The sequence below is a fragment of the Coenobita brevimanus genome, chromosome 103 (assembly GCF_032717465.1).
Source record: "Coenobita brevimanus isolate Jiangsu-jjx chromosome 103, ASM3271746v2, whole genome shotgun sequence".
NCBI lineage: Eukaryota > Metazoa > Arthropoda > Malacostraca > Decapoda > Coenobitidae > Coenobita > Coenobita brevimanus.
In genome coordinates, this window is record NC_137056.1 from 10,932,367 (window position 1) to 10,953,292 (window position 20,926).

Here is a 20,926-nt window from a genome sequence, read left to right on the forward strand (position 1 = left end):
TTTCTTTATATTCATTTCAAAGCCAAAGATGGCTGTTGTGTATAGGTACGCAGTGACCTATCTTGCTCTCGTGTTCCAGAACTTGATTCTTCTGAATGCTCTACTTTCTGGCTTTGGCTCTTGTGTCATTCTCTGACTAAATATATCTGCGCTGTTTACTTATTTCCAAATTATACTGACTACCAAAAATTCGTCAGCCATCTTACGTCTACGATGGAACACATTCTATCCATTTCTCCTTTCTCTGAAATCTCCATTCTAGGAGATTTCATTGTTCACAACCACCTTTGGCTCTCCTCTCCTTTCACAGATCCACCTGGTGAAGAAGCCTACATCTTTTCTGTCCCTAATGACCTAGAGCAGCTTGTACCCGTTTCCCTGACTGCCTTGGAGAGAGCTCCAACATACTTGACCTCTTCCTTACAACTAATCCTTCTGCTTACACTGTTAATCTTTCCTCTCTGTTGGACTTCTCCGATCATAACCTTATTACCTTAACCTGTCTTATCACTCCGGTGCGGCCTGTGGACCCTCCAAAGAAACATCGTCTGTGGAACATTGGAGCTGTGGATTGGGAGGCCCTCAGGCAGTACTTCTTTGATTTTCCCTGGAATGATTATTGCTTCCATGGCCAGTAGCCATCCGGGTGTGCCTTGCGCATTACGGAGGTTATTCTGTCGGGCATGGAAGCAGACATTCCTTTCTCATGTACTTTGACTAATGCAAGAAAGCCTTGGTTTAATCATGCTTGTTCTAATGCTGTCCACAACAAGGAGAGGGCCTATAAAAGATATTGGAGCCAGTCCACCCCCGAATCACATCTTTTTTATGTTTCTGCCCGGAATCATGCTAAGTCTGTTCTTCGCCCTGCAAAAAATAATTTCATTTGAACAAAATGATCTCAACTCTCCAACTCAAATTCTTCCTGCTCCTTCTGGCACCTTGCCAAAAACCTTTCTAACAACTTTATCTCATCATCCTTCCCTCCTCTTTTGTACTCTGATGGCTCTGTAGCTATTTCTTCTACTGATAAAGCAGATCTCTTCGCTCAGACTTTCTCCTCCACTTCCAGCTTAGATGATTCTGGTGCTGTTCCTCCATCACTTCCCCCTTCTGACTTCCTCATGGCTGATATTAAAATTTCTTCAGCTGATGTATTTTCTGCCATCATTGGCCACAGTACTAACAAGGCATATGGGCTTGATGGAGTCCCTCCTGTTGACCTCAAGAACTGTGCTTCTTTGTTTACACCCTGCGTAGGTAAACTCTTTTGCCTTTGTCTTTCAACTTGTACCTTTCGTTCTTGCTGGAAGTTTGCTATCATTAGCCAGTCTCAAAGAAGGGTGACCATTCCCAACCCTCTGACTATTGTCCAGTTACTTTAACATCCTGTGTCTCAAAAGTTTTCGAGTCTTTTCTTAACAGAAAAATTTTAAAGCATCTTTCCTATCACAACATTCTTTCTAATGGTCAGTATAGGTTCCGTCAGGGACACTGCACTGGCGATCTTCTCACCTACCTTTCAGACTCCTGGTCATCCTCCTTTTGGGACTTTGGCGAAAGCTTTGCCATTGCAGTTGACATCTCAAAGGCTTTCAGTCAAGTCTGGCATAAATCTTTAATCTCCAGACTGCCCTCTTATGGTTTCTATTCTTCTATCTGTGCCTTCATTTATAGCTTCCTTTCTGGTCGTTCTATAGCTGCTGTTGTAGATGGCCATCATTCTTCTAGATCTATCAACAGTGGTATTCCTCAGGGCTCTCGTATTACCAACTCTTCCTTTTATTCATCAATGATTTTCTGAGCTGTACAGTACGTCTAACCCTATCTACTCATATGCTGATGATTCCACCCTCCACCTTTCCATTCGGTTTCCGGAATGACCATCTCAGAAAATACTTCAACAAACAAGGGATGAGGCTATGGCACACCTAATGTCTGACTTGGCTCGTATCTCTGACTGGGGTAAAAATAATCTTGTAGTTTTTAATGCATCAAAGACTCAGTTTTTACACCTAGCAACCCATCAAAAACTTTCACAGGAGCACTCACTAATGTTTAATAATATCCAGCTTAATCCAGCATCATCCTTGAAGGTGCTTGGGATTTCATTCACTCGGGACTTATCTTGGAAAGATCATATTGCATCTCTTGTAAAATCTGCGTCCAAGAGATTAGGTGTGCTAAGCTGACTCTGTGCCTTCTTTATCCCTGCACAGTTGTTGACTTTATATAAGAGTTTTATTTGCCCCTGTATACAGTTCAACTCTCATTTGTGGGGAGGCTTCCCACATACAGCTCCTCTCAATAGGATGGAGTCAAAGGCTTTTTGTCTCATCAACTCGCCTCCTCTTACTGGCTCCCTTCAACCTCGGTCTCTTCGCCACACTGTTGCCTCTTTATCTCTTTTCTGTCGCAACTTCAACGGTCACTGCTCCTCTAAACTGTCTGCTTGCATCCCTCCACCTCTACGACGGGTGTGTAGCACCCGTCTAGCAATGAAGTCTCATCCCTTCTCTGTCCAGCTGTCTAATGCAAGAGTTAACCGTTACTCCCAGTCCTTCATTTTTGCAACAGGTCAGCTCTGGAACTATCTCCCTCTTTCTGTATTTCCTACTTTTCTATGATTTCCAGTCTTTCAAACACAGTGTGTCCAGGGATCTTGAAATGAACATATCTTGAATTTGGCTCCCTTTTGTATTGTTTTTGTTTTTACCTGGAAGGAACTGTCTAGCAGACTGCGCCTTTGGTTCCTTCTTCCTCGCATAAAAAAAAGAACAATAAAACAATACATTCCAGTCCCATCCTTCCTTGCAACTCTTCAGCCACAGTTGTAGCCTCCTTAGTCCTCATATTCAAGGATGCACAGCACATTCTTCTAATCATTGTCATTTGCATGTTTGTGCCTGTGAATATGCTCTTCCTTTACTACCCAGGTCTCACTACCATACAGCGTTGCATTCCTAACACATGCCACAAAGTCCCTTAACACGAAGGGAGGCCCCTCTCAACATTAGGAGAGACAAGAACTCCCTGAACTTCCCTCAACCACTTCTTACCCTAGCCACAGAGCTAGCTCCAGCCCACCTCCAGCACATACTATGTCCCCCAAATAAAATCTCCTCCACACACTCAAGAGACTTTCCAGCAAGATCAATCCTTTTATGCCTGATGGCCTTTGCATGCTCTAAACACCACACCACACAAACAAAATCAAGATTATTCCACAGTCTTCTTTGATACCACTACATCTCCTATACACTTACTTACCACAAACACTGCACAAGATGGAGTTACTTTCCACACCACTGTGGCAAACTGCACATGGCTACACTCCCTCTGCTTTCACAGTATCACCAACCCTAGATATTATCACTTTTGTTTTACCCACATTACTCTCAAACCCTTGTGCCCCATTCCGTCCCTCCATATACAGAATCTTTCCTCTGCCTCCCATTCATCCTCAGCAATCAACATCAAGTCGTGGAAGTTCACTTCTGAAATCATGTGAGAGAGCATCAAGTACCATAACAACAATAAGGGGCTCAAGACCTACCCTTGATACACCCCAACATTCATTGAAAACTTTTCACTCAAAAATCTCCATTCACTTTCACCTGGATGTGAGTTCCCACATACATAGCCATAGGCATTCCTACTAGTCAATCCTCGATCCCAAAATTTCTCATTGCCCACTTCACCACCTCCCTAGGGACTCTGTCAAAGGCTTTTTCCAAATCAACAAAAACAATACAGTACTACTCTGTTTTCTTTCCCACATATTTTTCATGTAACTGTCAGACAGTGAATATGGAATCAGTAGTCCTTTAGTTTGGCATAAACCCAAACTGCTTCTCATCAATTTTTACTATCTATCTATCTATTGCCAGACGCCTTAATCCCACAAACAAATCGCCTCCACATTACTCTGTCCCCTGCCATTTCACTGCCCTGCTCCCAACGCACACCCCCCTCTCTCATATACCTCTCCACCCCATCCCTCCATCTCATCCTCGGCCTCCCCCTCCCTCTTCCCCCCTCCACCTCACTCATATACACTCTCTTCATCAGTCTTTCACTCTCCATTGTTTCCACATGGCCAAACCACCTCAGTGTGTTCCTCATAACGCTTCCTATCACATCCACATCCACACCGCTCCTTTATAGCCTCATTCGTCAGCCAGTCTCTCCATGTGACTCCACAGGCCCCTCTTAAATAACTCATTTCCACTGCTCTCACTCTTGACTTGTGTCCTTCCAACAACGTCCAAGCTTCACTTCCATACGTTAGAGTTGGTATCACAATACTGTCATGTAGTAACTTTTTCACTTCCATGCTCACTTCCCTGTTTCTTATCACTGCTTTCAAAGAACCAGCAACCTTTCTTCCCTGCTGTACCCTTTCAAGCACTTCACTCTCCAAACCTCCATCCTTACTCATCACACTACCCAGGTACTTAAACGTACTCACATTTTCCAATTCCTCACCATCCAACCTTGCTGTACATTCACTGACTTCACCTCTCTCAAAGACCATCACTTTACTCTTCCCTACATTCATCTTTAGATTCCGTTTCTTACACACTCTCCCAAACTCATCCACCATGCCTTGCAGCTCCCCTTCGTCTTCACTCAACAACACAGTATCATCTGGAAACAACAGTACAGGGAGTTTCCAAACACTATCCTCTCTCACCAGGGCCACTCCAACATCCACTACCCTACCTTGTACCTCTTTTATTACCCCATCCATGTACAGATTGAACAACCATGGAGACATGACACATCCCTGTTTCAACCGAAGCTTCAAAAAGAAAAATTCACTTAGTTCACCATCCACACGCACTGCAGCCATAGCACCATCATACATACTCTTCACAGCACTGAACAACTTCCCATCTACTCCATATATTCTTAATACTTTCCACAATCCTTGTCTAGTCACCTTGTCATATGCTTTCTCCAAATCCATGAAAACCGCATACAACTTCTTTCCCATCTCTAGAAACTTTTCCACTAAAGATCTAAGAATGAATATCTGATCTACACAATCTCTTCCCTTCCTAAAGCCTCCCTGTTCTTCTCCAACTAATTCCTCTGTTCTTTCTCTAACTTTGTCAATAAGTATCCTACCATACACTTTTCCTGTTATACTAAGAAGACAAATGCCCCTGTGATTACCACACACTTCTTTTTCCCCTTTTCCTTTGTACAAGGGAGTAATTATACCTGACTTCCAATCCTCCGGGACTCTACCTTCCTCCCAGGCCAATCTGCACATCTTCCACATCCATTCTACTACTATCTCTCCCCCATGCTTCAGCATTTCACCACACACTCCATCAATTCCAGGGGCTTTCCCCACTTTAAATTTCTTCACTGCTTCCACAACTTCTATCCTACTGATTTCTTCCTGTCTTCTCACATCCCTCCTTCTTCCAGCCATTCCCCAGCCACTTATACTCGCATTATTTCCATCCTCTATGTTCAACAATTCTTTAAAGTGTTCTCTCCATCTGCTTACTTTTTCTCCCTTCTCCACTGGTAATCTACCATTTTTATCTTTCACTCCCCTGCTAACCTCACTTCCACCCTGTCTTACTCTCTTCATCTCTTTCGAGAACATTTTCTTACAGTCCCTCCACTTTACACTCAAATTCCTTCCAAATTCTTCATCCACTCTCTTCTTACTCTTGTACTAATCTTTTCACCTCTCTCTCTCTTTCTACATATAACTCTCTCTTCCACCTCTCAACTTCTTCTATGCCCCTATTTCTCATCCATTCATTGTATGCATTCTTCTTTTGTGCCACGGCCGTCTCACCTCTTCAGTCCACCACGCTGTTCCTTGCACCCCCCTCCATCTTCTCTTCCTCCCACACACCACATCACATGCTGCACATATTTCTTCTGTAAATATCCTGGACACACCTTCCACGTCCCCCATCTGCTCCAATTCATATTTGCCCAATCGTTCCTCCACTTCTCTCTTATACTCTGCCTTTTTCTAATCCTCTTGTAACCTTTCCACTCTCCTTGCAACTACTCCTTCCTCTCGACTTTCCCTTCCTCTATTTCTCCATCTTACTTGGATCCTAATTCTGGCCACCCAACCTCTATAAGCTCTTGCATCCATTACACATCTTCGCATCCTTTCATCCACACACACATAATCAGTCATTGCCTTCCTTTCATTCAGTTCATCACCCACCCTTCTCATCACTCGCCATGTATACCTGTGGATCATTTTATGCCTGAAGAGGGTATTGGCTATCACCAACCCCCTCCCAGCACAAATGTCCACTAACGCACTCCCATTCTCATCTATCTCAGCAGGCACACCCCACTCACCAACTATTCCATCCACCTTCACATTCCCTACTTTACCATTCATATCACTGATCAAAAACACTCTCTCATTCCTTCCAAACTTTTCCATGCACACTTCCACATTTGTCCAGAACTCTTCTCTCACTCTGCTAGCACGATCTTGTGTTGGCACATACGCACACACACAATCGCCCACATTTTTATTCCAACTTTCAACCTTACCCACACTCTTTCCCATATTATACCTTCTAGGACTCTGTCCATTTCCTTCATTTGCATTATTTGTATAATATATAAAGGGTCCAACATGCTTGCATGTGTTTGCCTTGATCACTTAATGGCGGCTCTCCACACTGGTCTATCTCTGGCAGCCTCCTTATTCAGTCCAAAAGTTTTATGTCTAAAATTTTCTCTTTCCAGGGCATTACCCTTTCCCTTCTTCACATTTAGTCATGCTCTTCAGCCAGTCATCCGAGACAGTGCATTCATATATACAGGTGTATCCAAGATACGATATCCCTAGATGTGATACCCTGGTGTAGCGATGAGGGTAGAAATACCACCATACCCTGCCTAACGATAGCCAAACCCTGGTTTAACGATGGGTTTAGATTTTTTTTACTGATTTTGATTATATTTTAGACTTAAATTTTATGTTTAGGTTGATTTATAAACTGTTTTTAGACTTGAATTAATGTGCTCTAGTCATAGGTGGGATGAACTTTGTCATTCTGGGGTACAACTTACAAAATTTGATTTTTTCCAGATTTATATATGACAATTTTTATATTTTATTTTTGGGTTTAGGTGAGTTATAAATGCTTTTAGGCTTAATTTAGCTTGTTTTAAAACTATTTAGGGATTTAGGTAAGCTAGAAACTTGTTTTTGGACTCATTTGGGTGGGTTTAGGACTTAGTTGGGGGGAAACCCCAGGCTCAAAAATGCATCCCTGTACTCTACATGTTAAATCTACCCCGATATGTGATACCTCTTGTAACAATAGGTTTTTGATTAACCAATTGCATCGTTATACTGGGGTATACCTGTAATTGAATTTATCAAATCAGTAACTAAACCCACTCCTATATCTCCTGAAGCCTTCAGCATATCGGCATTCAATCCAGACACACCTGCTTCCTTCCTCAACTGCATACTGCCTATTGCCCTGTTCATAGTAGAAGCATCAGTCAAAGGCCAAGGACCAAATACTGAATCAGCAGACTCTAAACCTTCCCTACTCCAGTCAAATTCCTTTTTCAGCAACCGGTTGTGATGCACTCCAGCTGTCTCTAATATCCTCACCATCCACCACTACCTTTCATCATTTTTCACATCCTGTTTACTTATGATATTCCTGTTTTCCCTTTTCATCTGATTTTCCACCTTATATACTATGTTTTACCTTTGTACACTATTCAGGTGATCCAGATATTCAGATTTTGCTCTGTATACCTCCATTCTAAGCCTATGCTTGGTAGCCAAGTACAGTATTCCTCTGTTATAATGCCTTTTCTATTCCTGAAAAAATTTTCTTTTCCCATTAAATGCAGCCTCTTCACACTTATCCCACCATCATGTTACATTATGTTTTGGAGGGCCCCTTGTCCATCCCATCTACACACTGAATCAATAACTTTCAAGAGATTGTTCATGAGAGCTCTGTACTATTCATTAACACTTCTGTCAACATCCTGTTCAGCCACCACTCTACTCATATTAGAAGGCACCCCTTATTGCTTGGCTTTCCAGCTTCCATGTTATCCTTTTGGATGCTTAGGTCTTCTTCTTCATCACCCATTCCTTCAGCACCATGTAACATATCAGCAATTTGTGTTGCTGCACACACTCTTCACTCCCTTTAACTTCAACACCCTTCACTAACTTATTATCAGCCCTTCTGACCAGGAAATACCCAGTCTGGCTACAGTTATCTCCTAGACTCATATGTAATCAGCTTACTCATTTCCTAAAAGGTGTGTTGCACACAATTATGTTCATTGCTTCCTCAAATTCCAGTATCCTTTCCCCATCTGCATTCCTCGTACTAATTGCGCATCCCCCATGTACCTCTTCATATCCTTGAGCAGTTTCATCCACATGACCATTTAATCCCCACCCAAAACTACAAACTCACCGTCCCCCATACCACCAGCCACACATATCAAGTCATCCCAGAATGTATCTTTTTCTTCATCATCCAAGCCAACCTGTGGAGTAGATGCTGATTTAATTGAGATCATGAGTTTACCAAACAGTATTTTCACTACTATAATCCTTTTATTTACTCCTATTACAATCATGACACATTCCACTCATTTCTTCTCAACCAGCACACCCACATCACCATATCCATCTGCACTTCCCTGCCAAAATAACTTATACATACAGTTCCTCCCCACAGTCATCCTTGCTGACCCTCCCCTGAACCTGACTTCCTGTATGCAGTAGACATCCACCAGCCTCTTGTGTAGTGTCTCTACTACATTCCCCACTCTACCCCCAACAGTCATCCTAGCTGACCCTCCCCTGAACCTGACTTCCCGTACACAACTGACCCTCCCCTGAACCTGACTTCCTGTACACAACTGACCCTCCCCTGAACCTGACTTCCTGTACACAACAGACATCCACTAGCCTCCGGCTTAATGTTACTACCACTTCCCCCACTCTGCCCTTCAAACTACTCACATTCCACAATGCCATTCAAAACCCCTTGAGTGATTGGATTTCCACAGGCTTGTTGTTATCTCATTTTGTTATTTTTCTCATAAGTTGGGTAAATAAAGGAGGAGATGGACCACAGGTTCTATCCACCCACACAGTCCCAAGTCCAGGCATGGGACTTGTGACCCACCTACTGTGGCCAATGGCTGTGGCAGTGACACTGGGGTATCCTGCCAGGACAACTACAGGGACACTATCCAAGTGCACCTTGACACTGTAACAGCCCCGCCATTATACACCCACTGACAGGATAACTTCCTGGGGTGTTACTCCCAGATTCGGGCCTCTTTCTGTTGGGCGTAAGCAGCAGCCTGGGAACCGCAGTGCCCAGTACCCTCTGGCACAGAACTGAGCCCCATTCCATCTCAGTCCCAGAACTGTGCTGGCAGAGCTGGACTCATGCATACCCTCAGGTCTGCCACTAGGTAGGAGGGGTCTTATTTGCCCCTGTATAGAGTACAACTCTCATGTATGGGAAGGCTTCCCACATGCAGCACTTCTCAACAAGGTGGAATCAAAGGCTTTTTGTCTCATTACCTCGCCTCCTCTTGCTGGCATCATTCGGCCTCTGTATTTTTGCTGCACTGTTGCATCTTTATCTCTTTTCTGTCGCAGCTTCAGTGGTCACTGCTCCTCTGAAGCGTCTGCCTGCTTCCCTCTATTACTACAGCTGGGATATAGCTCCCATCTAGCAGCAAACTCTCATCCCATTTCTGTTCAGCTCTCTAATGCAAGAGTTAACCATTACTCCCAGATCAACTTTGGAACTGTCTTCCTCTGTCTGTATTTCCTACTGCCAATGACCAGTCTTTCAAATGCAGTATGTCCAGGCATCTTAAAATGAACGCATCTGAAATTTGGCTCTGTTATCTTTTTATTTTTTCTTGAAGGGAACAGTCCTGTGGGCTTCTACGGTGGGGCCTCGCATCTGGCATTTTTTCTTTTGGCAGTTTTGCATCTGGCGACAGGTTAGAAACTTTCCAAAGCCCTGCATCTGGGGAGGTAACCTCGCATCTGGCAACGCCAGGCAAGTTCCGTGCGCATCGAGCTCGGCACTTGGTGGCCATATTGTGATGCCATTGTGTATGCTGGTATGAAACCTACCCTAACCTAACCTGACCTGACCTGACCTGACCTGACCTGACCTGATCTGACCTAACCCAATCAAACCTCACTGAGAGATGAAATAACCAGCTACGAGTTCTTTTCTCCCAGAGTTAAAGTGTGAATGATTCATACGTCTGGCATGTATCTGGCAGCTGACAGTGCATGCGCAAAGCAAGGAGACAAGATTTTTCAAGGGGACAAGATATCTTGCCACACCGCCACCACACAGACCGCAGCTAACACCTTGCCTGACTAGTTTTTGTGCCCGTGTCTCTTGTTTGGCAGTGTTCAGCCAGAACTTATTACTGTACAGTACGATGGCGATCTTGGGAGAGACTGGAGGTGCAGCTGGCAGTGGCTTGTCGCCTAAAAAGCCTGATGGACCGAAGTGAAGAGAGAATATAGGAAGGGACAGAAAATGAAGAAGTATAGTTTGCTAGACAGGCAGAAAGTGATAGACTTAATCGAGAAAGGGTACGATACATGTGACATTGTTAAAAAGCATAATGTGCCAGAATCCACAGTGCGAAACATTAGAAAAAATAAAGAAAAGATCAAATCAACTGTAAGAGTGACCCAGAAATATTTTGGTGCTGGTGAGAAGGATTCACCTAGGGTAACTAAAGAACTATCACAGAAGAACGAACTGATGCTGCGCACTGAACATTTTGTAATGGTATGGTTGAAAAAAACGCTTACTGACGATGCAAGCATTGGTGGACAACGGATATGTGAGTGTGCAAGAATGTATTATGAACAAGTGTGTAAGGTCACCAACCCACCCCCTTTTAATGCTTCTCGTGGATGGCCACACAGATTCAAGAAAAAGCATGATGTAAAACATGCTGTTTATTAAGGAGAGGTAGCTTTGGCAGACAGTGCTGTTTTGCGTGAGTTTTGTCGGATAGCAAAGCAGATAATTGATGTGGGAAACTAGACCTTGGACCGGATACTTAACTGTGACAAAACAGCAGTTTATTGGAAGAAACCTGCCAGGTCAGCCTTCATTCCCAAGCCCACAAAGCAAGCTCCAGGCACGAAATTAGTGAAGGACTGATTCAGAGCACTGTTAACAGTAAATGCATTAGGAGTCTTCAAAATGAAGCCAGTTATAGTGTATAAATATGCAAAACCACATTCTGACAGAAACTGTGATATGTCCAATCTCCCATACTGTTTGGGTACAGTAAATATGACCTCAGTTCTGTCCATCAAATGGTTCGATGAAGTGTTTGTGCCACAGACCTGGGAGTGTTGTTGACAGGAGAACATTGATTTTCGTGTCCTCCTGTTCCTGGGTAATGCCCCTGGGCATGCAAAGTTCCAAGTTGACTGCCACCGTAACGTGCTCATACAGTTCCTGCCCCCCAAACACCACGTGCAACTGTTGGACCAGGAATTAATCTGTAATGTCAAACTGTTTTTCTGCATCATGTTTTATAACAAAATGAGACGACAAATGGACAGTATGGTTGAATTAAAGGAGATAGCTGAAGTAAGCAATGATGACAACCAAGCAGACCAGGCAGTGACGATAGTGAAGGAATTTTGGCGAAAGTTCGAAACAAAACATGCCATCTGCCTGCTGTGTGTGGCCTGGGGGAAGACAATCCCCACAATCAAGCATGTTTGGCATTCTCTGCTACCCCATCTAAAGCTGCAACAGCAGGAAGAGAACAGACAAATGAAAGCAGATTTGGTGAGAGAGGCAACCGCTGCAGCATGGGCAGTACTGGGCATGGATGCAGTGTCTGAGCATGATATCATTCAGCTTGTTGGTGGTGAACAAGAACAGACAATTGAGCAAATGTTAGATGCCAATGAGGAGAGAGAAGAAGAGGTGCTAGATGAGGTACTCTGAGAAAATGAGCCATCAACTAAAGCCATGTCTGATGTGCTGGCCTCCCTCGTTACTGCCACCGAGAGCCTGGAAGGCAAAAGCGTTTAGGATTGTGAGGAGACCATTTCTTTTCTCAAAAGAGCCGCTGCACTTGTGAATGACAAATACAACTTGAAAACCCAGGCAGGAGAACAATCCCTGATAACAAGATACCTGAAGTTGTGAAATGACCAAAAAACACAACAAGCACAGGCAGTAGCAACACAGGAACAACAACATATACAAGCGGGTGACATGCTGGCACAGGTTGGAGAAGCGGCAGATGACATGGACATACATGATCCAAACTTCGATTTTGAAGGGTTTTTGAGGCAATCTTTAGAATATGAACGCCTTCAAAAGTTCCGCCAAGCCACCCAAGAAGAAGACGATATGGAAGACTCAAGTGAGGTGTCTGACAGTGATAATGAGGCAGCAACAAAGGCTGCCACCCAATACTGTAGTTATTCAACCCATATCCCACTATTTTGGCCCAATAAAACACTCCTGAACTTGATACTGATGTTTTTATTTCCTTTACATATTTATACTAATTTTAGTATAGTTATGATTAACTTCCTTGGGATAAAAGTACAAAAATATGTAAAATAGGGTAACCCCCTGGGGGTAGGGGGCATTTCAAGAATACTCCCCCAGTATCCCTGCTTGTCGTATGAGGTGACTAAAAGGGTTGGTGGTGGGTTAGCGTCCCACCCTGTAAAAAGAACTAACTAAACAAGCAAATAAAGCGCCTCGAACCAGGATGGACCATACGTTGACGACTAAGGAATGGACAAAAAACATTCTGAGGGTGGGGACATGGAATGTGAGAAGAGTGAATGATAAGTGAAAGAGAGAGAGATTGTTCAGGTGCTTGAGGATGCAAGAGTGGAAATATGTGGATTGACTGAAACTAAACAGAAAGGTGAAAGGGTGAGAGAGTGGGAATATGGTTTAGGTTTATGTGCGGGAGTTAATGAGAATGAGAGGGCAAGAGAGGAAGTATGTCTGATGATATGCAAGAAGTGGAAGGAGAATATAAGAGAGTTTGGAACAGTGGGTGCAAAGATTGTATGGGTGAGAATGAAAGTAGGTACAGGTATACAAGCGTGGGCAATTGTATGTGCATATGGGCCTACAGAGGACCGAGTGGCAAGAGTGAAGACGAGTTTTGGGGGAATGTAGAAGCATGCATGGACAAATTTGAGAGGAGCAAGAGAGTGCTTTTGACTGGAGCCATGAATGGCAAAGTTGGGAATGTATGAGTGGATGGAGTGGTTGGTCAGTGGGGTGTCCCAGCTGAAGTTGATGGGAATGGTAGTGCTTTGGTGGACATCTGTGCTCGTAAGGGGTTGGCAATAGCTAACACCTACTTTCGGCATAAGATGATTCACAAGTATATATGGAGAGTAATGAGGAGGATGGATGGTAAACTTATTGAACGAAAGGCAGTGATAGACTACGTGTGTGTGGATGAGCGAACGAGAAGACAAGTGTTGGATGCAAGAGTGTGGAGAGGGTGGGGGAATGGAGTCTCGGACCATCACTTAGTGATGGCCAAGGTAAAGCTGCAAAGAAAATGGTTGAAGAGACGAAAGGGAAGACAGGAGGAAACAGCTCCTGTGAGAAGAGTGCAGAAGTTGCAAGATAGGGAGAAAATGGCAGAGTATAAGAGCATAGTGTAAGAAAGATTGGGAAGGTATGAGTTAGAGCAGATGGAAGGGATGGAAGACGTATGTAAGATATTCATGGAAGAGATAGGCGCAGTGTGTGAGGTGGTTTGTGGAGTGAGGAGATGCAGGGGTGTGCAAGGGACAGTATGGTGGAATGATGAGATGAAACAAGGTGTGGAACAAAAGAAGTAGGCATGTAGTGAATGGCTAGCGAGTAGAGGTAAGGGAGAAGATGAGAGAGAGAAGAGAGAGGTAATGTGAGCAGGAGAAGGGAGGTTAAGAGACTGGTGGAGGAGAGTAAGAAGAAAGTGGATGAAGAATTTGGGAGGAATCTGAGTGTGAAATGGAGGGAGAGTAAGAAATTTTTTGGAAGGAGGTAAAGAAAGTAAGGCAGCGTGAAAGGGGAAATAGTAGGGGAGTGAAAGATAGGAATAATAGATTGTTGGTGGAGAAGAGAGAGAAACTGAGGAGATGGAAGGAGCACTTTGAGGATTTGTTGAATGTAGAGAGTGAGAGTAGTGTGAGTATAAGTGGTTGGGGAATGGCTGGGAGAAGGAGAGATGAGAGGAGGGAGGAAGAGATCAATAGGGCGGAAGTAGTGGAAGCAATGGAGAAGATCAAGATGAGAAAGGCCTCAGGAATTGATGGAGTGTGTGGTGAAATGCTGAGGTATGGGAGTGAGATTGTTGTGGAGTGGATATGGAAGTTGTGTAGATTGGCTTGGGAAGAGGGAAGGATTCCAGAGGACTGGAAATCAGGTATAATTGTTCCTTTATCCAGAGGAAAAGTGGAGAGAGAAGTATGTGGTAACCATAGGGGTATTTGCCTTCTTAGTTTGACTGGAAAAATATATGGTAGAATACTCATTGATAGGGTTAGGCATATGACAGAGGAGCTACTTGGAGAAGAACAAGGGGGATTTAGGAAGGGAAAAGGGTGTGTAGATCAGATATTTGTTCTAAGATGTTTAGTGGAGAAGTATCTAGAGAAGGGAAAGAAAGTGTATGCTGCCTTCATGGACTTGGAGAAAGCTTATGACAGAATAGATAGGCAAGGTATGTGGAAGGTATTAAGAATATATGGAGTGGAGGGGAAATTGTTGAGTGCTGTGAAGAGTATGTAAGAAGGAGCTAGGGCTACGGTGTTAGTGGATGGTGAGGTGAGTGAGTTCTTTGATCTCAGTGTGGGACTGAAACAGGGTTGTGTGATATCTCCATGGCTGTTTAATATATACATGGATGGGGTTGTAAAGGAAGTGCAAGGTAGGACAGTGGATGTGTGGGTGGCTCTAATGAATTAGGGTGAGATTTGGAAGATTCCGGTGGTGTTGTTTGCTGATAATACAGTATTGTTGAGTGAAGATGAATGGAAATTGCAAAGTTTGGTGAATGAATTTGGGACAGTGTGTAGGAAGAGGAATCTGAATGTTACTGTAAACAAGAGTAAAGTTATGGTGTTTGAGAGGAATGAAGTCACAGAATGTACAGTGAGGTTGGATGGTGAGGATATGGAGAGTGTGAGTGCATTCAAGTACTTGGGTAGTGTGATGAGTAAGGATGGAACTTTGGGGGATGAAGTGCGTGAAAGGGTACAGCAGGGAAGGAAGGTTGTTGGTTCACTGAAAGCAGTGATGAGAAATAGGGAGGTGAGTATGGAAGTTAAGAAGTCACTGCATGATAGTATTGTGATCCCTACCCTGACGTATGGAAGCGAAGCGTGGACCTTGCAAGAGGGGAACAAGTCAAGAGTGAGAGCAGTGGAAATGAGTTACATGAGAGGAGCATGTGGAGTGACATGGAGGGACAGGTTGACGAATGAAGAAGTGAAGGAACGTTGTAGGGTGGATGTGGATGTGGTTGAGAAAATTAGGAGAAATACACTGAGGTGGTTTGGAGATGTGGAGAGAATGGAGAATGAAAGACTGACTAAGAGGGTGTATGTAGGTGAGGTGGAGGGAGGGAGAGGGAGGGGTAGACCTAGGATGAGGTGGAGAGATGGAGTTGAGAGGTATATAAGGGAGGGGGGAGTGAGTTGGGGGGAGGATAGTCAAATGGTGGGTGACAGAGCATCTTGGAGGTGTTTTGTCTGCAGCCACCCTTTGCGGAATTAGGGCGTCGGGCTATAGATAGATAGATTGAGGGTAACTTTCAGGTGACCAAAGACTCCTGTTAATTTTTTCCCATTTAAAGTTTTCCCCAGCTCTGGGGGTTTTGCATCTGGCGTGTTTTTTTTTAGACTACTGTATCTGTCAGACGTGAGGCCCCGCTGAAGTCTTTGATTCCTCCTTCCTTGCATTTAAAAAAAAAAAAAAAAAAAAAAAAAAAAAAAGTTTGTGGCTGCATGCTTATGCTGGCGCATACCCCTGTGACGTAGTGAGGTGTGTTCTGTGGTACGCAAAGCTTATGTAGAATAGTGCATGAGATGGTTAGGGAAGAGTGTTTGGGAGAGTATACTGATCTGTTGTCCATGTTAGTGCCATGCTGAAAAAGGTAGTAAAGGAGGGTGATCAGGATATACTGATGGCTTGTGAAACAGAAATTCCAACTTTCCCAAGCAACAGTATAGCCATCCTTCTCATCAATACCACCCTGATATGTAGAGGGGGAAGAGTCACTGCCTGAAGAGACCCTTGTGGGTGGAGTCGGAGTGGGTGAGGCTATGGGCCTCATGTTTGCCCATATGATGATGATGATGAGTTATTGCTGATAGCAGCCTTATGTTTCATTTTGAGTTTTGGTCATATAATTGTGCAGTTTGAGTTTGCTATGAAAAATTTATTCTGTGATGGTGATGATCATGATGACCACCATAACTACCTTTTAGTCTTATTGTCATTAGTAAGGAACGTTTGTATGCGGCATGTGTTAGGAGTGTAATGCTGTATGGTAGTGAGACATGGGCAGTAAAGGAGAAGGATATTCGCATACTCAAATGCACAGAATGGCAATGATTAGGTGGATGTGCAGTGCGTCCTTGAGTGCAAGGCTTGGAGAGGCTAGGTTTACAATGGAAGAGTTGAGAGGTAGGATGGGAATGGAGTGTATTGGCATTGTGATAAGGAGAGGTAGATTGAGATGATTTGAGGATGGGGGATGATAATTGGGTGCACAAAGTGAGAAGTGTTAATGTTGGGGGTAGGGTAGTGAGAGGTAGACCAAAAAAGACCTGGCATGGGGTCATTGATTGTGACCTCAGGGTTAAGGGATTAAATAGGGAGGCTGCCAGAGTTTGAGCTGTGTGGAGAGCCGCCATAAGGTGACCAAGGCCAACGCATGCGAACATGTTGGAGCCTTCAAAAATGAAAACGAAAACAATGAGAGAGCATGCAACACCCAAGCAAAGTGTGTGTGTGTGTGTGTGTGTGTGTGTGTGTTTTACCAGTTCACAATTGCAGTGAGTGGATTCTTGATCTTTTCAATTACCATAGTCATAGATATAGGCCTCCAGTGACATAGGAGTAAATGTTCTGTTATTTCATGCTATTAACATTACATTTCCACAGGACGGTAGCCATTGGTGAGGGGCCACCACCCATCGAGACCTTCTCTGCCGTGGTCATCATTGTCATCAGTATTGGTATTGGGATCCCTGTTATTTTGTTCATTGTTGGTGGTATTGTCATCGCCAGGCGAAAGTGTCGCCGGAGCTCACCCGGCCTCATTGATGATGACTAGTTGTTTTGAGCATCCATAAAAGGTTTACACTGTTGACTCAAGGCTATGAGGTATGTTATTGATGTGAATGATATTATTAAAATTTTGTGTAGCTTACTGTATTACCAGTACCATTATTATTATTACATAAACTTTCTTCATTCATGACAAATGTATTTTCACTGCTTCTATCAGACTAATACCAGTAGAGTATTGGTAATGATAATACAGTACATTATTTGCTGGAGAGAGACAGGTTTTTTCTGTCTCATTTGATCAGTGCTGTAGCTGCCCTTTTGATGTGAATGATGATTTTGACCCTTGATGTATAACATGTTGGAGCTACAGTGGTGCAGTGGTAGTGGCTCATCTCATGTTCATCAGTCCTGTGTCTTGGGTTTGAAACTCTAGGTGTTGTGGAGATTGAAGTGGGTGCTGATAACTTGCATATGTTTCTAACATGTTTGCTAATACTCATAATATACACTGACATACACAATTGTGGGCATAAAGAAGATGAATTATATAAACAAGAGTGAAATACATGGGTGTTATGGAGTGGAGTGAATTGTGAAATTACTGAGTGAATAAAAAGGAATCCATTGAGATATTTTAGACATACACAAAGAATGCACTTATAAATGTTTCCAAAGAAAGTTCGTAAAAGTGAGATCGAAGGTAGTGTTGGTAATGGTTGACTTTTTGTGGAATGATAGAAGAGACTGGAGCAGTATATTGATATGAGAGAATGAAAAGGAAGAGGAGCTTTTGAGAGAGTGAGACGTATGCAAAGATATCATAGCCTGGAGGCAGTTTAGTTGTGGCCATACCCTGGCTGGGGGTCCCCAGGAGAGAGCAAGGTATCAGATGATGATGATGACAGCACACCTTCTGTAGACATTCCACTACTTCAGCTTTCACATGCATCACTCTCATTGTAGACACCCCTTCAATCATACTTTGCCAACATGGGAAGGGTTAATTGTAGCCACAACTCTTCTTTAGAGGTGATTCAATCTTGCATTGGTCCTCATATGAGCCACTACAGTTATAGTATACCATATAACATACATCCATAGCCTTTTATTGATAGCTGATTGACACATACTCCAACCTGAAGTGCCTTATAATACTGTGAATATGAGGTTGGTACTGTACAGTGATCCCCTGGTTATACTGTACTTGGTTATCATGGTTTTCATTATCATTGCCGGATGCATATCTGCAGTCCCCCTATTATAGTGCATTTTTGGGCTCAAAAACATTGTTATTGTGTGCTTGAGCTGATGATGATGCATTATCTGTGATTTCTGATGGTTTTGAAGGATTCAAAATTGAGGCCCTGCACGAGGAGTTAATCCCTGGTGTTGGAGACAACTTACTCTTTACCCCCCTAGCCTTGGATCTCCTTACCTTAATCCCATCTCAAGTCTCTCCAAGGTACGTGTATGGAATAACAGATTTAATAGTCTTCTTTATTTTGTCCTTTTCATCACTTTCTATTAACCTAACCATGCCCATGTGTGTATGCCTTGTGTGTTTCTGGTACTTACCATAACAGTGCTTATGTTTTTAGTGGTTCAAAATTATTGTCTATCTATCTATCTATCTATAGCCCGACGCCCTAATCCCGCAAAGGGTGGCCGCAGACAAAACGCCTCCAAGTCACTCTGTCACCCACCATTTGACTCCCCTCCCCCCAACTCACCCCCCCCTCCCTCATATACCTCTCAACTCCATCCCTCCACCTCATCCTCAGTCTACCCCTCCCTCTCCCTCCCTCCACCTCACCTACATACACCCTCTTAGTCAGTCTTTCATTCTCCATTCTCTCCACATGTCCAAACCACCTCAGTGTATTTCTCCTAATCTTTTCAACCACATCCACATCTACCCCACAACGTTCCTTCACTTCTTCATTCGTCAACCTTGTAATTATTGTAAAAGGGAAAATTTGGGCCTGAGCTTGGGGTGCCTGGGGCCAATTAGGATAAATCCTGTAGGCTTCATATAGCACTCGTTATTGCACATATTCGTTATCACGCATTATGTGTGGTACCAGTTGTGTGCGATAACCAAGGGATCGCTTTACTGGCATTATCAAAAGTTCACGTACACTTCCCTGCTGGCTGTGTTTTATGTTAAAGAATAAGGACAAATTAGGAAAGTATGAGCAGGAATCATACTTCTGACATACAAGGAGGAGTGAGAAATATGGAAGTGCTAGGAGGGGATTGTTGGTGAACATGATGTTGTACATGTATGGAATCCCAAACTCATTGTAGCTCTCAGGGAATGATACCATACCACTCTCTTGGACACAGTAATAGAACCCAGATAAATAAATAACTACCACCACTCTTATGTTACCCCCTTGGATGTATAGGGGTCCAAGGCTAGTTCACTTTAGCCCAGCACATTTAAGGATAGATGACAAACATACTTCTCATTGTGGTGTAAGAGGATTGAAACATTCCCAGTCACCTTTTGAGGATTGAACCTGTGCAACAACACCACTGACTAGGGCATTATAACCACTAGACAACCAGGAACATACAGCAGTTCCTATGGGCAGTTTAGGACTCAGAAGTAAAATTGTTATTAGTGATGAATTTAAATGTCATGGAGCAGTATGGTTTAGTGTGAGAATGCCATAGTTTGAGTGACAGCATAGGCACCATTATGGGTATGATTCTGAAGAGAGAATGGAGGTTTGTTGACCTGTTGAGTCTGGGAATGTCTTTTAAGTTTATTCTTGCCATCACATGAGTTTATTTAGTTTTGGATAGACTTTTCACACTGGAGGTCTTTGATATAACATTAATGAACCCTCTCAGTAGAGGAAGGCTTTCCCAAGTAGAATATCATCATTGAGTAGGAACAGGAATAAACTACAATGGCTCTCATCTGAAATCAAGGGAATAATGGTGTAATGCCACCAAGGACAGAAGGTTGGTCATTAACCTGAAATGTACAGTACTGTGCTGGGTACAGTAGCTTAGTCTTGGGCACCTACACCTCATAAGCAGGTAATATGGGACTGGCTGTTACTCTTTTTTTTTTTTTTTTTTTTTTTTTTTTTTCAGTAGTTGAGGGCTTGTCTCAGAATCCTTTAAACTGTGATGTGGAGTGATAGTTCTGTGGAAAAATTATACAGGTACTTGTCCCCCTTATCAGCCCTTCTATTGTTTTTACTTCATCCATCCATCCATCATCTAATCCTGTGTCGCCCCATGAGGAACATGGGAACCCAGGGCTAGGCAAGTTGGTCCTGACATTTAAGATGAGAGTGACCAGCCTCACTCATCCCTGAGTTTTTACTTACCTTTGTTATATACAGTACACTATAAACATGCGTTTTCTCTGTTCATGCCTGAAGAGGGTCAAGGTAAGGTTGAAACCATTGCATCACCTAGTTAGATTACTCCAAATGTTGGTATAATCCTTCCATTTGAACAGTATTCTGCACAGTGATATTACTTTAGAAAACAGATAGTTTCGTGTTCCTTAGCTAGCCATTACAAATGGGTGGGAAGGAATTCTCAGATGGTGTTACTTT

At 43.3% G+C, this 20,926-nt stretch overlaps 1 protein-coding gene across 1 annotated transcript in view; it reads left to right on the top strand.

Moving 5' to 3' along the window:
- Positions 1-20,926, top strand: part of LOC145415599 (glycosylated lysosomal membrane protein A-like) — a 177,466-nt gene that overhangs the window by 130,573 nt on the left and 25,967 nt on the right. The window contains exon 7 of the mRNA XM_080284823.1: positions 17,217-17,438. Within this exon, the coding sequence (XP_080140949.1) occupies positions 17,217-17,388 (172 nt within the window). The 3' untranslated portion in view covers positions 17,389-17,438. The remainder of the gene's footprint in view (positions 1-17,216; positions 17,439-20,926) is intronic.